This window comes from Candoia aspera, chromosome 5, assembly GCF_035149785.1.
Source record: "Candoia aspera isolate rCanAsp1 chromosome 5, rCanAsp1.hap2, whole genome shotgun sequence".
Classification (NCBI taxonomy): domain Eukaryota; kingdom Metazoa; phylum Chordata; class Lepidosauria; order Squamata; family Boidae; genus Candoia; species Candoia aspera.
In genome coordinates this window covers 116142180-116158866 of record NC_086157.1, presented here as the reverse complement: position 1 = coordinate 116158866, position 16687 = coordinate 116142180, and the positions used below count along the sequence as shown (strand labels likewise).

Genomic DNA, 16687 nt, shown 5'->3' with positions numbered 1-16687 from the left:
GCCAGGGCAGCCGGATGGCCGAGGGGCGCCCGGATGGGCTGCGGGCGTCCGTGGCCTTCGTCCAGCTCTGACCACGGCCACCCGCCAAGCCCTGCAAAGCGATCCAGACGAGAAGCCGGCCCAGAAGGACTAGCTCTAACTTTCTGAAGAGGTTGAGTCGTTAAGTCATGTCCGACCCTTCGTGACCCCGTGGGCCACAGCACGCCGGGCCTCCCTGTCCGCCACCGTCTCCAGGAGTTTGCTCAGATTCATGTTCATTGCTTTGGTGATGCTATCTCACCAGCTCATCCTCTGCTGTCCCCTTCTCCTTCTGCCTTCAGTCTTTCCCAGCATCCAGGTCTTTTCCAGTGAGTCCCCAGTGAGCATTAGGTGCATTCCAGTGAGCATTAGGTGGCCAAAGTATTTGAGCTTCAGCTTCAGTGTCTGTCCTTCCGGTGAACAGGCAGGGTTAATTTCCTGTAGGATTGACTGATTTGACCTCCTTGCAGTCCAAGGGACTCTCAAGATTCTTCTCCAGCACCACAGTTCGAAAGCCTCAATTCTTCAGTGCTCAGCCTTCCTTATGGTCCAACTCTCACAGCCATACATCACCACTGGGAAAACCATAGCTTTGATTATACAGACCTTCGTCAGCAAGGTGATGTCTCTGCTTTTTAATACGTTGTCTAGGTTTGCCATAGCTTTCCTCCCAAGGAGCAGGCGCCTTTTAATTTCATGGCTGCAGTCACCATCTGCGGTGATCTTGGAGCCCAAGAAAATAAAATCTGTCACTGCTTCCATTTCTTCCCCTTCTATTTGCCAGGAAGTGATGGGGCCAGATGCCAAGATCTTAGTTTTTTTAATGTTGAGTTTCAAGCCAGCTTTTGCACTCTCCTCTTTTCACCCTCATCAAGAGGCTGTTTAGTTCCTCTTCACTTTCTGCCATTAGGCTGGTATCATCCGCATATCTGAGGTTGTTGGTATTTCTTCCGGCAATCTTAATTCTGGCTTGTGATTCATTCAGCCTGGCATTTCTCTTGATGTGCTCTGCATATAAGTTAAATAAGCAGGGTGACAAGATACAGCCTTGTCATAGGTTAACAGAACCTTGCAAGTCTGAAAGTACATCTCTCCCCCCTGTCCTAACAGGAACCATGCTGAGACGAGGAATAAGTCTCTAGTGTTTCATTATTGCTACATTAGACAGAAAATCCTACCAAACTGAAGAAGCGTGAGAAAACCCATACAGATAAACTGCAAAAGTCAAGGCGGGTCTGTTCTGTGTCTCTTTGAATGACTGCTCAACTCGTCAGTACTACGCATGCATTTTCCCCCTTGGATGGGGGCCCCCTCCTGCTCACCATCAGTGCTTATGACACCCCCTCGCCTTTACAGGCCAAGAAACTGGGGAGGGCCCCTTCTGAGATGTTTGCCTCCTCCCCATTCCTTCTGCAGACTCAGCTGCAGCTTGTCGGACCATGCTTTCCTTCCAGTCTCCCAACATCGTTCCTGCGTACCATTACAGTTCCTCAGCATGGCCCAGAAGTTTCTTTCCTCTTCTCCGGAATCCCCATGCAGATCCTCCAGCAGTGCCCAGGGGGTTCCTTGCGGTCCACCAGGACCACCCCATTAAACCACCTAAATCTGGTCCTGTGTTGCTGCATAGAAGCTATCCTGCTTTGGTGCTGAGGATCCACTTTGCGCCGTGCATTACTTTCTCGGATCACTGCTGTACCAGGATTCTAACAGAGAAGCAAACTGTACTTCCTTTTGCATGCAATTACTGTTATTTTTCCACCCTCTTCTGCACTCAGATACATTTTACACCGATGGATAAGATTCTTATTTCAGCCTTCAGTGCCTAAAATGCTTGGGATGTGCTCATTAGTGCATTCCTGTATGATCTTCATACACAACAGGAAGCTATAAAACATTTTTCTCTGCAGTGTGTAAACCCAGACAACTTTTTTTCATTTAAGGGCTGGAAAGGACTTGGGGAGGAAGAAATGTGCTTGGTTTCTGATGAAAACATTTAGGGATACGGCACAGTTAAAGGAAAGATCAAAGAAGGTATCAAAGCTCTTGGTTTAGAAATGATCAAATGGGATCGCTTGATTTAACTAGCAGTCAATAACTGACCCAAACACAACAACCGTTGAACGCTATCCGAAATATACCTTTCCTTTATGGATAGGTGGACTTCTTAAGCTTGACCAATAGCTCCCTTGGAAGGAGGAACAATAATTTTTTTATTTTTTTCCGCCTTATTTATAAAAAAAAAAACACAAGGTGGGGAATGTAGCTAACACTCCTTCCTCCTCCTATTTTCCCCACAACAACCCTGTGAGGAGAGTTGGGCTGAGACAGTGTGACTGGCCCAAGGTCACCCAGCCAGCTTTCATGCTTAAGGCAGGACTAGAACTCTCAGACTCATTAAGATGGTGCTGGAAAACCAACTTGTGACCAGTCCTTGCACTTATAACCGTCGCAGCATCCCCGCAGTCACATAATTGTGATTCAGGCACTTGACAAAGGTTTGCTTTTACGACCATTTGCAGCATCTGACAGTCATGTGAACAACATTTTCCCAGCCGGCTTCCAGCAAGCAAAATCAATGGAGAACTGTGTGATTTGCTTAACAACCATGTGGTTCACTTTACAAATGTGATTCACTTAACGTCTGCCACAAAAGTTGTAAAATGTGGGATTCACTTAATGACTGCTTTGCTTAGCAGCTGAAATTCTGATCCCAATTGTGGTTGTTAAGCAAGGACTAGATTAAAGACAGACATTTTGGGCGTCAGTGAACTGAAATGGACTGGAATGGGCCACTTCACATCAAATGACCACCAGATCTACTACTGTGGACAAGAGGGCCACAGAAGAAATGGAGTAGCCTTCATAATTAATAGTCAAGTGGCTAAAGCAGTGCTTGGATACAACCCAAAAAACGATAGAATGATCTCAATTCGAATTCAGGGCAAGCCATCTAACATCACAGTGATCCAAATATACGCCCCAACCACAGATGCTGAAGAAGCTGAAGTAGAGCAGTTCTGTGAGGATCTGCAGCACCTACTGGACAACACGCCTAAAAGAGATGTTATTTTCATCACGGGAGACTGGAATGCTAAGGTGGGCAGTCAAATGACACCTGGAATTACAGGTAAGCATGGCCTGGGAGAACAAAACGAAGCGGGACATAGGCTGATAGAATTTTGCCAAGACAACTCACTCTGCATAACAAACACTCTCTTCCAACAACCTAAGAGACGGCTTTATACATGGACTTCACCAGATGGACAACACCGAAACCAGATTGACTACATCCTTTGCAGCCAAAGGTGGCGGACATCTATACAGTCGGTAAAAACAAGACCTGGAGCTGACTGTAGTTCAGATCACAAACTACTTCTTGCACAATTTAGGATCAGACTCAAGAGATTAGGGAAGACCCACAGATCAGCTAGATATGAGCTCACTAATATTCCTAAGGAATATGCAGTGGAGGTGAAGAATAGATTTATAGGACTGGACTTAGTAGATAGGGTCCCGGAAGAACTATGGACAGAAGTTCGCAACATTGTTCAGGAGGCGGCAACAAAATACATCCCAAAGAAAGAGAAAACCAAGAAGGCAAAATGGCTGTCTGCTGAGACACTAGAAGCAGCCCAAGAAAGAAGGAAAGCAAAAGGCAACAGTGATAGGGGGAGATATGCCCAATTAAATGCAAAATTCCAGAGGTTAGCCAGAAGAGATAAGGAATTATTTTTAAACAAGCAATGCGCGGAAGTGGAAGAAGACAATAGAATAGGAAGGACAAGAGACCTCTTCCAGAAAATTAGAAATATCGGAGGTGCATTCCAGGCAAAAATGGGTATGATCAAAAACAAAGAGGGCAAGGACCTAACAGAAGAAGAAGAGATCAAGAAAAGGTGGCAAGAATATACAGAAGACCTGTATAGGAAGGATAACAATATTGGGGATAGCTTTGACGGTGTGGTCAGTGAGCTAGAGCCAGACATCCTGAAGAGTGAGGTTGAATGGGCCTTAAGAAGCATTGCTAATAACAAGGCAGCAGGAGACGACAGCATCCCAGCTGAACTGTTCAAAATCTTGCAAGATGATGCTGTCAAGGTAATGCATGCTATATGCCAGCAAATTTGGAAAACACAAGAATGGCCATCAGACTGGAAAAAATCAACTTATATCCCCATACCAAAAAAGGGAAACACTAAAGAATCTTCAAACTATTGAACAGTGGCACTCATTTCACATGCCAGGAAGGTAATGCTCAAGATCCTGCAAGGTAGACTTCAGCAATTCATGGAGCGAGAATTGCCAGATGTACAAGCTGGGTTTAGAAAAGGCAGAGGATCTAGGGACCAAATTGCCAATATCCGCTGGATAATGGAAAAAGCCGGGGAGTTTCAGAAAAACATCTATTTCTGTTTTATTGACTCTTCTAAAGCCTTTGACTGTGTGGACCATAACAAATTGTGGCAAGTTCTTAGTGGTATGGGGATACCAAGTCATCTTGTATGCCTCCTGAAGAATCTGTATAACGACCAAGTAGCAACAGTAAGAACAGCCCACGGAAGAACGGACTGGTTTAAGATTGGGAAAGGAGTACGGCAGGGCTGTCTACTCTCACCCTACCTATTCAACTTGTACACAGAACACATCATGCGACATGCTGGGCTTGAGGAATCCAAGGCTGGAGTAAAAATCGCTGGAAGAAACATTAAGAATCTCAGATATGCAGATGATACCACTTTGATGGCTGAAAGCGAAGAGGAACTGAGGAGCCTTATGATGAAGGTGAAAGAAGAAAGTGCAAACGCTGGCTTGCAGCCAAACCTCAAAAAAAAAAACAAGATTATGGCAACCAGCTTGATTGATAACTGGCAAACAGAGGGAGAAAACGTAGAAGCAGTGAAAGACTTTGTATTTCTAGGTGCAAAGATTACTGCCGACGCTGACTGCAGTCAGGAAATCAGAAGACATTTAATCCTTGGGAGAAGAGCAATGACAAATCGCAATAAAATAGTCAAGAGCAGAGACATCACACTGACAACAAAGGTCCACATAGTTAAAGCAATGGTGTTCCCCATAGTAACATATGGCTGCGAGAGCTGGACCATAAGGAAGGCTGAGAGAAGGAAGATGGATGCTTTTGAGCTGTGGTGTTGGAGGAAAACTCTGAGAGTGCCTTGGACTGCAAGAAGATCAAACCAGTCCATCCTCCAGGAAATAAAGCCAGACTGCTCACTTGAGAGAATGATATTAAAGGCCAAACTGAAATACTTTGGCCACATCATGAGAAGACAGGACACCCTGGAGAAGATGCTGATGCTAGGGAGAGTGGAGGGCAAAAGGAAGAAGGGCAAGGTGGATGGATGATATTCTGGAGGTGACGGACTTGTCCCTGGGGGAGCTGGGGGTGTTGACGACCGACTGGAGGCTCTGGCTTGGGCTGGTCCGTGAAGTCACGAAGAGTCAGAAGCGACTGAACAAATAAACAACAAAAGCAAGGACTACCTATACTACTAATAGTAACAATAATGTGCTTGCTGTTTTCTGCCAGATGGAGAAAAAGACCCTTCCATAACTCTGAATATTCTGTCCCTAAAGTCCAGGGCCACCTGCTATGTTATCAAAGAAAGATGGGATGGAAGGAGGACCAATTAAACTGTCAGCTTTTTCTGCTGCTGCTTTTACTTGAGTGGGACCCAGAAATGGTTACAGGAGAGCAACATTGCCTTTTGACAGTGTAAAGCAGTGTTTTTCAAACTTGGCAACTTAAAGACACGTGGAGTTCAACTCACCACCATTTTGCCCTCTTTTGCATGCACTCTTTAACTAAATGCTTGACTTTATAAGGTTTCCTGAACAATATTGTGGTTGGAATCTGAAGCTGGTAACCAAGGAGAAAAGCAATTTCAAGAAACTAGCATTTGTAACCAAGGCTTGTTCAGAGTTCAGCTGACACGTTGAGACCGAGACAAAGGATGGGAGGTAAAATGGAAATTTGGGGCAGACGTTAACTACTTTTTAGCTTAGCATGTTAGGCGAACATAACCTTGCTGTTTAAAAATGGGTGGGAGTGTTTTTTCCTCTCCCTTTCCAAACATTTTCCCTTTTTTGTATCAAATCTTTTAGATGTAAGGCCTTGGGCAAAGATGGTTTGTGTTCATACAACATCCTTAACCTATTTATTAAATTAATACATTTCTGCAGTCACACAATATATTGAAGCATAAACCAATCAAAGAGGTTGGGTATGACACAAAGAAACCAAGAAGAGCACTAATCAAATATAACATGCTGTGTGAATGCAGCCTGTGGATCTTTAAATGACCTGGTTAACCATGTGGGGCGAACACAACTGCCATCTTTGCACAACTGATTCAACCTAAGTCACTCTTTTGGGTGAAAAGTGGCACTTAACAATATCTCTAATATTTTATAGGAATCAAAGTTTTTCTAAATGATTAATATTATTAATATTTGTAAAATGATCAATATTTACTATAATTGGGTCTCAGCTTTACGGGCTGCTGAGAAGAAGGCTCCGGAGCATCTTGGAGATTGCGCCATGCCCTCTTTATGGCACTCATCTGGCAGAACAAAGGAAAAAGTCCAGGACGGGAGGCTGGATCTCTGTCCAATCATTGCCCAAAGATGTACTTGTCGCCTGATCTTTGGACCGATCCCTTGGCTAAGAGGCAGCAACAGCAGCTCTTCCCTTCGTTGGCCAAGGAGCCCTGGAGCCTCTGCTCTCTGGCTTGGGAGCCAACCCTTGACCCGTGCTGACCCTTCCCAGGGAAAGTGACCGCACCTGTGGCTGACCAGGCCCAGCTACTAAAGTGGGCAGGAGGGAAGGCGCTGCTGGCCAGCAGCTGCAATGCACAGGTAGGGGCCTGGGGGCAGCCTTTTTTCCTGTGGGAGTGGCTGGCTTTCCCTGGAACAGCCCTGGGACGGTGAGGCTGTTGGGGCAGGTGGGGGTCTTGGCTTTGCGGACTGGCTGGGTAATTCTGGGAGTTGAAGTCCACCCATCATCTTAAAGTCACCAAGGTTGAGAAACTGGGTTACACTATGCTCATACAAAGCATTTTAAAAAAATTGCTCCTATGTAGTTTTAAATTGTTTTTTAATTACCAATGCCTTGCTTGTGGACTAACACAGATTTTGGAAAAGAACTGGATATTGTTGAGATACGGTAAAGTCACCTAAAGCCATTGATTTCTTCTCTGGCCTTGACAAGAAGTTCAGGTCAAGCAGTTTCCCTTTTCCAGCCTCTGATAGTGTCTCAGCCTGATGCACTCTGAATGAAGAATGGGATGCGTGTAGTCAGTAAATTGGTGGGGGGGGGGGACAAAACCCAGCCACACCCAAACTGGGGAAGGGGGGCCCTATGGAGACATGGTGGAGTCACATTGTGGGTGCCCTCTGTCTATAAGTTGGGGCTTCAAAGAACTTCAAATTATTGATTTTGCCAAGGTCAACAAAAGCTGAGGAAGGGAGGAAACCCGCCAAGTTGCAGCTGGGGCAGCCTTGCGTGTCCCTGCCCTTGACTTGGGCTGGGCTTTAAAGGGGCAGTTTTGTTTTCAGCTGCCTGCTCTGTGGAGGGAGGGACTGGGGCGGGCAGGAAGGAGCTGAGCTGAGCTGAGCTGAGCTGAGCTGAGCGCCTGCTGCAATCTCCTCTGAGCATGGCCAGAGGATTGCCAGGGATGCTGGTTTCTGACAGCAGCCCCCGAGTGGAAGAGAGGGCATTCCTCCCATCCACATCCTGCTCTCCTTCTCCCTCTCTCTCTCTGCCTGTAGGGGAATGCTTGCCATGGGGCAGCTGCTGCTGTTGATCCTGGCAATGGCAGCTGCCCAGGAATCTCTGCTGAACGTGTGCATGGATGCCAAGCATCAGAAGACCAAGCCAGGTCCAGAGGATCAGTTGCACAAACAGGTAGCGAGGCCAGGCTGCTCGGGGTAGAAGTTGCCTTGGGACCCACCTGAGCACAGCCTGGTTTCCGAATCTCTTTGGAAGCGGGGCTGGAAGGGTGCTTGAAGACTCCGAGTTGCGTTTGGCCCGGAATCCCACCCCACCCGGGGGTCAACTCAAGAAGCCTCGTGCTGTCCCAGAGAGCCAGCCGCCTAGAAGACCCTCCCCCAGCCCCCTTCTGCACTTTGGGCAGAATGAAGGCTGGGTCTGGTCCTCCTCGGTGCTCAGGGGACTGCCACTCTCAGGAGCAGCTGCTGTCTACCACGGGGACAGGCTGCCTCATGAAGGGGCAGAGGCCGGGGAGCCTTCTGCCCCAGGTGCTTTGGTGGATCCTGCCCTGGGCAGCGGGGTGGCCTGGGTGCTCCCAGGTGTCTTCCAACGCTGGGATTCTGTGCGCTTCGGAGTTGGCCACGGGAGTGGGAGGCGCCCCTGGTGGGGATGGTTTTGGACTGAGAGGCCTGCCAGCTGCCGCCGCAGAAGCTAAGGCTGAAGAAGCAGAACTGAGCACGTGACATGATGGGAAGGATGTTTTGGAAAAAATGGGACTTGATTGACTAGGGACAAGGAAGACATTTTCTTCTGGGGAGAACTATTCAGGGATATCTTGCTATCAGCTTAGCAGATGGAAGATGTTCTGCAGGATCCCCCCACACCCCAAGGGATGCTCCTTGAGAGTCAGCGCCATGATAAGAGCTGCGATCTTTCTTCTGTAGAAACCTTCAGCAAGAGCAGTGGAGCCAGCGTTGCAGATGTCCCCCGATCCCGTCTCCCCAAGTCACCGGTTGGGCTCTGAACACTGCTGGCGGGGCATCTCCTCCTAGAAGTGCTTCTGCCCCAAAGAGGACATCAGCCCCCTCTCAGCCCAAACCGGCCTCTCTCTCTGCCTCTCTTCCCCCAGTTGTTGTTTTTTTTTTAATCCTTTGGCATAGCATTTGGGTGTTCATGCTGCTTTTTTTCTTGCTGGGAAATCCTTGTGAGGTCCAGCAGCCAGATGAGCGGACTGTTTAGCTGTGACGAGTCACGTTGCCCGGCGTGCACCATGAAGAAGCTAGTCTACATTGCACCGAGCTGGGCTGAGAGGGAGGGACTGGCCGAAGGTCGCCCAGCCGGCTTCCGTGCCTCAGGCGGGACTAGAACTGAGTCTCCTGGTTTCTAGCCTGGAGCCTTCACCACTAGACCAACCTGGCTCTCTCTTCCCCCAGTGCTACCCCTGGAAAGACAACGCCTGCTGCACCCTCAACACAACTCAAGAGGCCCACCAAGATGTCTCTTACCTGTACAACTTCGACTGGAACCACTGTGGGACCATGTCCGATAAATGTAAGAAGCACTTCATCCAGGACACCTGCCTCTACGAATGCTCGCCCAACTTGGGGCCCTGGATTAGCAAGGTGAGCAGCCAGGCTGGCCTTGGTCTTCATGCCCCCAGACCCCCAGCCAGAGACCTGTCAGGTGGGATCAGTGGTGATTTGCACCTTGGGTTCCTTGGCTCCCAGGGAATCAGTTGGAGCCCCTCCAGGTTTCCTTGGGGTGAGGCGGGCTAGAGCCTGCGTGGTCTGCTGGGAGATGGTCCCACAGATCCGGGGGACCCGGGATGGGATAGGCGTTAGGGAGCCATCAGAAGAGGAGCTGGTGGCTCTCCTCCTCAGAGCAGGGTCCCCGTCTTTTCTCTCCGCACACAGGTGGATCAGAGCTGGCGGAAGGAGAGGATCCTGGATGTGCCACTGTGCAAGGAAGACTGTGAGGCCTGGTGGGAGGACTGCCAGGACGAGATGACCTGCAAAGAGAATTGGCACAAAGGCTGGGACTGGTCCACAGGTCAGGGGGCTCCATAGCCTGTTCTTGCTCCTCTCCCTCCCCCTGCCCCAGGCCACTGCGCTGGGGGGAGTGGGGGCGAGCAGCCACGTAGCTGGGTGAGCCCCTTCCCTGGAAGGCTGCTCTGGAATAATAGCTGGGACGTAATGGTGCCACTGAATTTTGAAGAGCGTGTGTGTGTGTGTGGGTGTGTAGGGATAGAGACCCTGTGGAAAGGGTTTGCTTCCACATGCCATGTGTGTGGGGTCCCTTTTTATTTATTTTATGTATCAAATTTGTCACCGCCCTTCTCCTCCCACCAGGGGGACTTTTGCCCAGCTATAGGCTGGTGTGCCTGCCCTCTCTAATGCCAGCTGCCCAGGCTGGCTTGAAGGGGCTCCTTTCCCACCTGGCAGCTGGGAATCCGCTTGGCAACACGTTTCCCCCAACTGTTCTTCCTTCCTTTCGTCCCAGGGCGCAATCGGTGTCCAGTGGGCTCAATGTGCCAGAAGCTGAGGCATGTGTTCCCCTCTCCAAAAGATCTGTGTGAGACGATCTGGAGCAACTCCTACAAATACACCACCCACTCCCGGGGAAGCGGGCGCTGCATTCGGATGTGGTTTGATCCTGCCAACGGCAACCCCAACGATGCAGTGGCGAGGTATTACGCATCGGCAGGAACGCCCTTGGCCTCCTGCGCAGCCTTGGCGCTGCTGCTCTTCTCCGCCCTGCCGGGCCTGCTCTGAAGATGGCAGGGAGACTCAGCTCCTGAGACCCCCGGGCAGCATCAGCTTTGCAGGGGGCGGTCCTCCTTCCTCCCCCACCGTGGCAGGAGTCTAGGGGGCTTTGGGGCGCCAGAAGATATGGCTGTTCCTCAAGGCCTCTCATCCAGGGATGTCTGCAGGCGGTTTGAGGGCTCGCCTGTTCTCCTTTGGATGGGAAGATGCCATTGACTCTCCAACGCACAAGGTCGCCACATGAAGAGGTGCAGGAATAAACACCAGGTCTAGCACCAGTTGTGGTTGTGTCGCTGATCTGTGTCCCTTACCTGTTCAGGTGAGGGACAGTGCCCAAGCAGAAGTCAACTCCCAGGTCCCGCTTCCGAAGTGGGAGATGACAGGGTTGGACCCGTGGTGGAACAGTCTGGGCTGATCCTCACATTCCCTTTAACTGGAGCACAAACAGCCCCAATAACCCTTTTATGGCGGGCTTTCATGCCGCTGCCTCCATTGTGTCCCCAGCCCACAGCCAAGGCAACTTAGCATCCTCTTCAGGCATTTCCCTTCTTTTCACAACACAATTTTTGCCATGGACCTCAACCAGACGCTTCATTGACAACGTGGTTAACAATGTGCAGGACCTGCTGGTGGCGCCCCCGACCACGGTAGCGTGCAGTGGGGGATCCCCACTCGGGAAGTGCTGCTGGGAAATCTGGGTGCTTTTGTGCTGGATGCCACTGGCCAGTTTGCTGGTGCTGGAGCCAATCTCCTGGAACTCGTCCAACTCCAAATTCCATCCTGGACAAGGACTAATACTGTATCCAAAGATCAGAGATAAACTGGGTATTATATGCCCAAAGGTTAACAATGTGTGCAGGGGGTGGGATCTGTCCAGCTCCTGCTGGAGGCTTTGGGCTGCAGCAGACAAGTCCCCTCCCCCCTCCTGTTGCTGGGCACTGCCCTCCGTGCCCACTTGGGCTTGGGAAGCTGGGGGGCATAGGGACCTGGCATCTGCAGGGGCATTTTCCTGCAAAACGGCAGGCTGGCATTTTCCAAACTGCCTGGTGTGGGTCTCACACAGGCTTAGAGCTGGTTTGAAAGGCTGCCAGACTTGGGTTTAATCTGTAACCCTGTAGGAAAATGTCCCAGGAGAAGCAGGCTTGCCCCCCGAGCTTCATGAGGTGGCTTGAGACATTTGATAGGTCCCCGAAGAGATCTTTCTCAAAAAGAAGAAAAGGCACAATGTTCTGATTTGCAAAAGGACTGACTTTCCTGTTGCCACCGTGGCCTCCTTGCAAACAAAAATCCCATTTTCTTAACAGGCTAAACTATGGTTGGTTTTCACCATGATCTCTTCAATAAGCCTTGAAGGCAGGCTTGGTTTCATACGCTGCACCAAGCCCAGACCAAAGAGACCACATGATGTTTAGCCACAAATGTCAGCAGAACAGGCTAAACAGGTCAATGTAGGGCACCCTATCAAGATCTCAGTTCCCTTAGTTCTGATAGCCGTCAGAACCAAGCACCAGCTTCTGCCCTTTTCTTCCCCATCTGAGGTTCTGCTGGTGGCCAGCAGGGGGCACTCGCTCTGCATGCCAGCCCACAGCTGGCTGGCCACACACAAGGGGCCGGTCTGGTGGGAGGCACCTTTTTTCAGACAGGGTGTAGTTTCCAACCACAGGAACAAAGCGGGGGTGGAGGTGCATCTTGTGCACATCAGTGGAAACTCACCGCCCCAAAGCCCTTGCCCTCTGCAAGGATGCTTCACACACAGTTCTTCAGGGAGGAAAGTTGGGGTCCTAAGGGAGTAGTTTTCTGGTTCTGCTGGGGATGCCTCCCCTTGGAGCAGAGCTAAGCCACCAAAGCCGCCCCCACCCCCGCTAAAATAACATTGATCCCCGGTGATCATCATATAACCATCAAACCCCACAGATCTTGGGAACAGCCCATTTTCAGCCCTTCTTCCCTCTTGGCACTCGACAGTGGGGGACTGAGAGCAGATATTCTCTGTGCCTTGGAATGGGTGGGTAGAAACATGGACCCCCCCCAAAGTCCTGAGCCATGTAGGGGCTTTACAGGTAATGTGAGGAAAGGCGAAAGGTCCCCTGTGCAAGCACCAAGTCCTGTCTGACCCTTTGGGGGACGCCGCTTTCATGACGTTTTCTTGGCAGACGATAGCGGGGTGGTTTGCCATTGCTAACCAGCAGCTTTAGCAGCACTCAGAAACATCAGGAGCCAGTGCAGCCCACCCAGCAACAGCCTCATACTCTGAAGAGTGCCCAGTAGGCACAGAGGTCGCTGAGTTTCACACCAGTTAAAGTTTCCAAGTAGTCTTCAAGGGCAGCCCAATGTAAAGTGAGTGGTAATCCAGGTGAGAGATTACCAGGGCATCCTGTTCCAAGTAAGGCCGCAACTGGCACACCAGATGAAGCTGGGCAAAGGCCCTCCTGTGCCCAGCCTCTACCTGCTTCTCCAGCAGCACAAGCTCCACCCACTTCTCCACATCCTCCTGGACTCCCAAATTGCATGGCCCCTTCAAGAATCAAAGTCGGCAGGAACCCCAGATCACTGGGCTTCCAAAGAAATTGGGGGTCCACCTTGTTTCTCCCCATCCTGACAGCCTCCGGAAGCTGATCAGGACTTCTACCGCATCTCCCACCTCCATCATGGGTGGAGATGATCAGCTGGGTACAAGGCTATGTGGTGTGGCATTTTTTAAAAACTCCCCCCCCACTTTTATTTTCAGTAAGGCAAGAAGAAACAAGAATACAAGATAACAGCCCAAAATAATATAGCTCTACATTTAATCAGGGACGCAGTGGCGCTGCGGGTTAAACCGCTGAGCTGTCGATCGGAAGGTCGGCGGTTCGAAACCGCGCGGCGGGGTGAGCGCCCGTTGCTCGTCCCAGCTCCTGCACACCAAGCAGTTCGAAAACATGCAAATGTGAGTAGATTAATTGGTACCGCTTCGGCGGGAAGGTAACGGCGTTCCGTGAGTCGTGCTGGCCACATGACCCGGAAGTGTCTATGACAACGTCGGCTCCAAGGCTTTGAAACGGAGATGAGCACCGCCCCCTAGAGTCGGACACGACTGGACTTTACGTCAAGGGAAACCTTTACCTTACCTTACATTTAATCACAGGTTACATACAACACTTAATTATCAATAAAAGTGATCATTATTAACATAACTTATATAATCTTTCCAGATCCGATAAAAATGTGATTCATCCCTCTGAGAAGTCAGTATTCAGATTTGATCGGTCACTTTTTCCGTAAGAGGAACTGACCATACAATACTTTAGCACGCAAATATTCCATGATAAGTTACTTAGAAATTTCCAGTTTTGGGCACTCTTAATTTTGCAGCCAGGAGTAAGAATACAATAAGCTCCTTTTCATTTGTGGACTTCAACTCCCAGAATTCTGGGAGTTGAAGTCCACACATCTTCAAGCAGCCGAGGTTGAGAAACCCTGGTTTAGAGTTATCTCCCTCAAAAACGTGTAATGGTCTCAGCTCTGGAAACACGCTACTTTCTGTTCAGTTATTAGTCTAGCTTGGAATATTGTCTTCCAACAAGGCGCGGCCTTTTCACAAGTCCGCCACATATTGTATGGCATGTTAACGATACCTCGTCTGCCCTGACAGGCACAGGCCGGGTGCCTGATCTGGATCCAGGGTGCCTCTGCCTATCTTGGATCTGAATGCTGCAGGCCACATCAGTCCTGCCACTTTGCCAGCATTGGATGCGACCCTTGATTCAGAGGGCTTGGAAGGGTGAAAGGGACTGAGAAGACCTCCTGGCCAAGATGGTCCTTCCTTCCAGGGCCGCAACTAGGGTGTGTGTCACCCGGGGCAAACATGGATTCCACGCCCATTTTGGCACCCCCCCCAGCGCAGCACCCAGGGCACATGCCCTGCTTGCCTCCCCCAGTTGCTGCCCTGCTTCCTTCCCCCAGGCTGGGAGGTCAGTATCAGCCTCTGGGGACCCACAGCGGGAGGCCAACAATAGGCCACATCCTCCCTATGGGCTCCTGTGGACACTGCGGTTGCAGGTCCGAGCTGGGACTGACATTTCCTCCTCCTCAGAAGAGGGTTAGGACTGGACTTCCATCGGCATTCAGCCATCTTGGAACAGATGGAACTCTTTTGCCCATTCCGAACAGGATCCAAAGGCCCCTTGAAGCTTTCCTCGTGATCTTCCTCCTAGATTTTCAGGGGAGACCCTTTCTTGAGAATTCTCCTTCTTTTGCATGATACACACAGTGACAGATTCGCTCTGCAACTTCCTTTCTCAAAGCCAGATGGACATTTCAACCCCCAAGGGCTTCAGGCGGGTCCCCCAGCTTCCTCTAAGGGGCCGGAGTTTAACTCCTATGATGTCCAGCAGGAAGGCGGATGGTACTTCAGGCAGGAGGTGTGAGCCTTCCCGAGTGGACCAGACAGGAAACACGACCAGATGAGCTAATTCTACATTATTGTAAGGCTACATTAACGGAATCTTGCAAGTCTGAAAGTACAAGTCTCCCATCTCTTTTACAGCCTGATAAGTTTTGGTGGATCCTTTCTGAGCTTCTTTCTCTTTCCATTATGCAACTGTGGGCTATGCCCTCTCTTATCTGACAGTTCCTTAGACAGCGTCTCTCCCCCTCCCGCTTTCCAAGGTTATTCTCACATTCCATCACAGGAGATGACAGGCAAGTCTTCCTTACAGCTGGAAGAGCCCCATTTGGAGGTAGGAATCCCAAGGCAACAGAAAAGAGAATGACGGCAGGCGTAGGCAGAGTGGGCAGGACTCCGGGTGAACATTGCCCTCACCTGGGCTGGGGTCACCCACCTGCCCACCCTCAGGGTCTTAAGGTTTGCTGTGTCCTGGAAACCCAGGCGCTGGCTCCGCACGCTGGGTGAGCCAGGCCATGGTGTCATCGTTTGGGTGCAGGGGAGACATGAGAGCAATCCTTGAAGGCCTGCCCTAGGGAACAGGGGTGGGTTGATTCTCCATAGGGCCCAAGGGTGGGACAAGAATCAACAGGCAGAAGCTTCAGGGAAAGAGAGAAGGATCCAGACTCGAAATAAGGAGGAATTTCCCAGGCAGAAGGTTGGACTAGAAGCCCCCCACCGCCAAGGTCCCTTCTCGGCCTACAGGGCTCTGTCCTGCAAACCCAGGATTTGTGTCTTACTGTTGACCCAGTGAAGCGAGACATTGCAATGCTGGAGAGCAGCCAGCCCTTGCTGGCTGGGGAATCCTGGGAGTTGAAGTCCACCCATCTTCAAGCTCCCAAGGTCGACAAACGCTGGGGGAGAGGATTTGGTGCGAAGCTCCGGTTGGAAAGTCGGTATCTCGGTGTCTGCGGGGCTTCGTTTTCTTCTCGCAAAGGTTTCATCACCGAACGAAGCACCCGGTTCGGTAATGAACCGTTTGCAAGCCAGGCAAGATCAGCGAGCGCCAACGTCTGAACGCCAGGCGTTTGCCCGGATTCACTAAACTCCGCCCCCAAGCTGGCAGCGCTCCGCCCCAATTCCCCGTGCCCCCCGCCCGGGCTCGCCGCTTGACCGCGGCGCTCGGGCGGACGACGAAGGTCCGCGGCAAAAGCGGCGGCGGGGGGGCGCCCTCGCGCCAGGCCCTGCTCTTTCGAGGCCCCCGCGCCCCGTTCCCTTCCTTCCCGGGCGATGCACCCCACGCAGCACCGCCCCGCGGGGCCCACCCAGAGCAACCCGCTCGCGGCGGGCTTCCCCGGCGCGCCCACCCCCGCACGCCCGGCGGGCTCGGCATTCGCTCCGGCGCCGCGCTGGAGCGCCCCCGCCTCGAGGAGGGCCGCCCCTTCAAGGGCCGCCCGCCGCCGCCGCCCCCGCCGAGGGCTGCCCTGGGAAGCGGAGGCGGCCCCGAGCGGCCCCCGGCGACGCTTCTGGGCACCGCCGCTCCTGCCTCCGCCTCCTCCGCCTCCGCCAAGCATGCTCAGTCGCCCGCCGGGGGCCTCCATTGCGCAGGAAGAGCGGCTCTGAGCCCGCGCAGGCAGGAGGCAGGCGGGCGGGCGGGCGCTGCAGTCCGGCGGCCGGAGCGGGACCCTGCGCCGCGCTCGGCTCGGCTCGGCTCGGCGGCTGCAGAGGCGGCGGGGAAGGTCCCGGCAGCTCCGGGGCGAGCGGAAGCCGCAGTTCCCGCTTGGGCCGCCGGTGCGGCGGTTGCCCGCGAAGAGG

The 16687-nt window shown here is 51.6% G+C and overlaps 1 protein-coding gene across 1 annotated transcript; it reads left to right on the top strand.

The window, feature by feature from the left end:
• Positions 1–6830: 6830 nt before the first annotated feature.
• On the top strand, positions 6831–10669 carry LOC134498423 (folate receptor alpha-like). Its single transcript, XM_063304497.1, has 5 exons — positions 6831–6894; positions 7807–7942; positions 9181–9369; positions 9661–9796; positions 10247–10669. The coding sequence occupies exons 1-5, from the start codon at positions 6887–6889 to the stop codon at positions 10516–10518; spliced, it is 741 nt and encodes a 246-aa protein (XP_063160567.1). The 5' UTR covers positions 6831–6886; the 3' UTR covers positions 10519–10669.
• The last annotated feature ends 6018 nt before the right edge of the window (positions 10670–16687 follow it).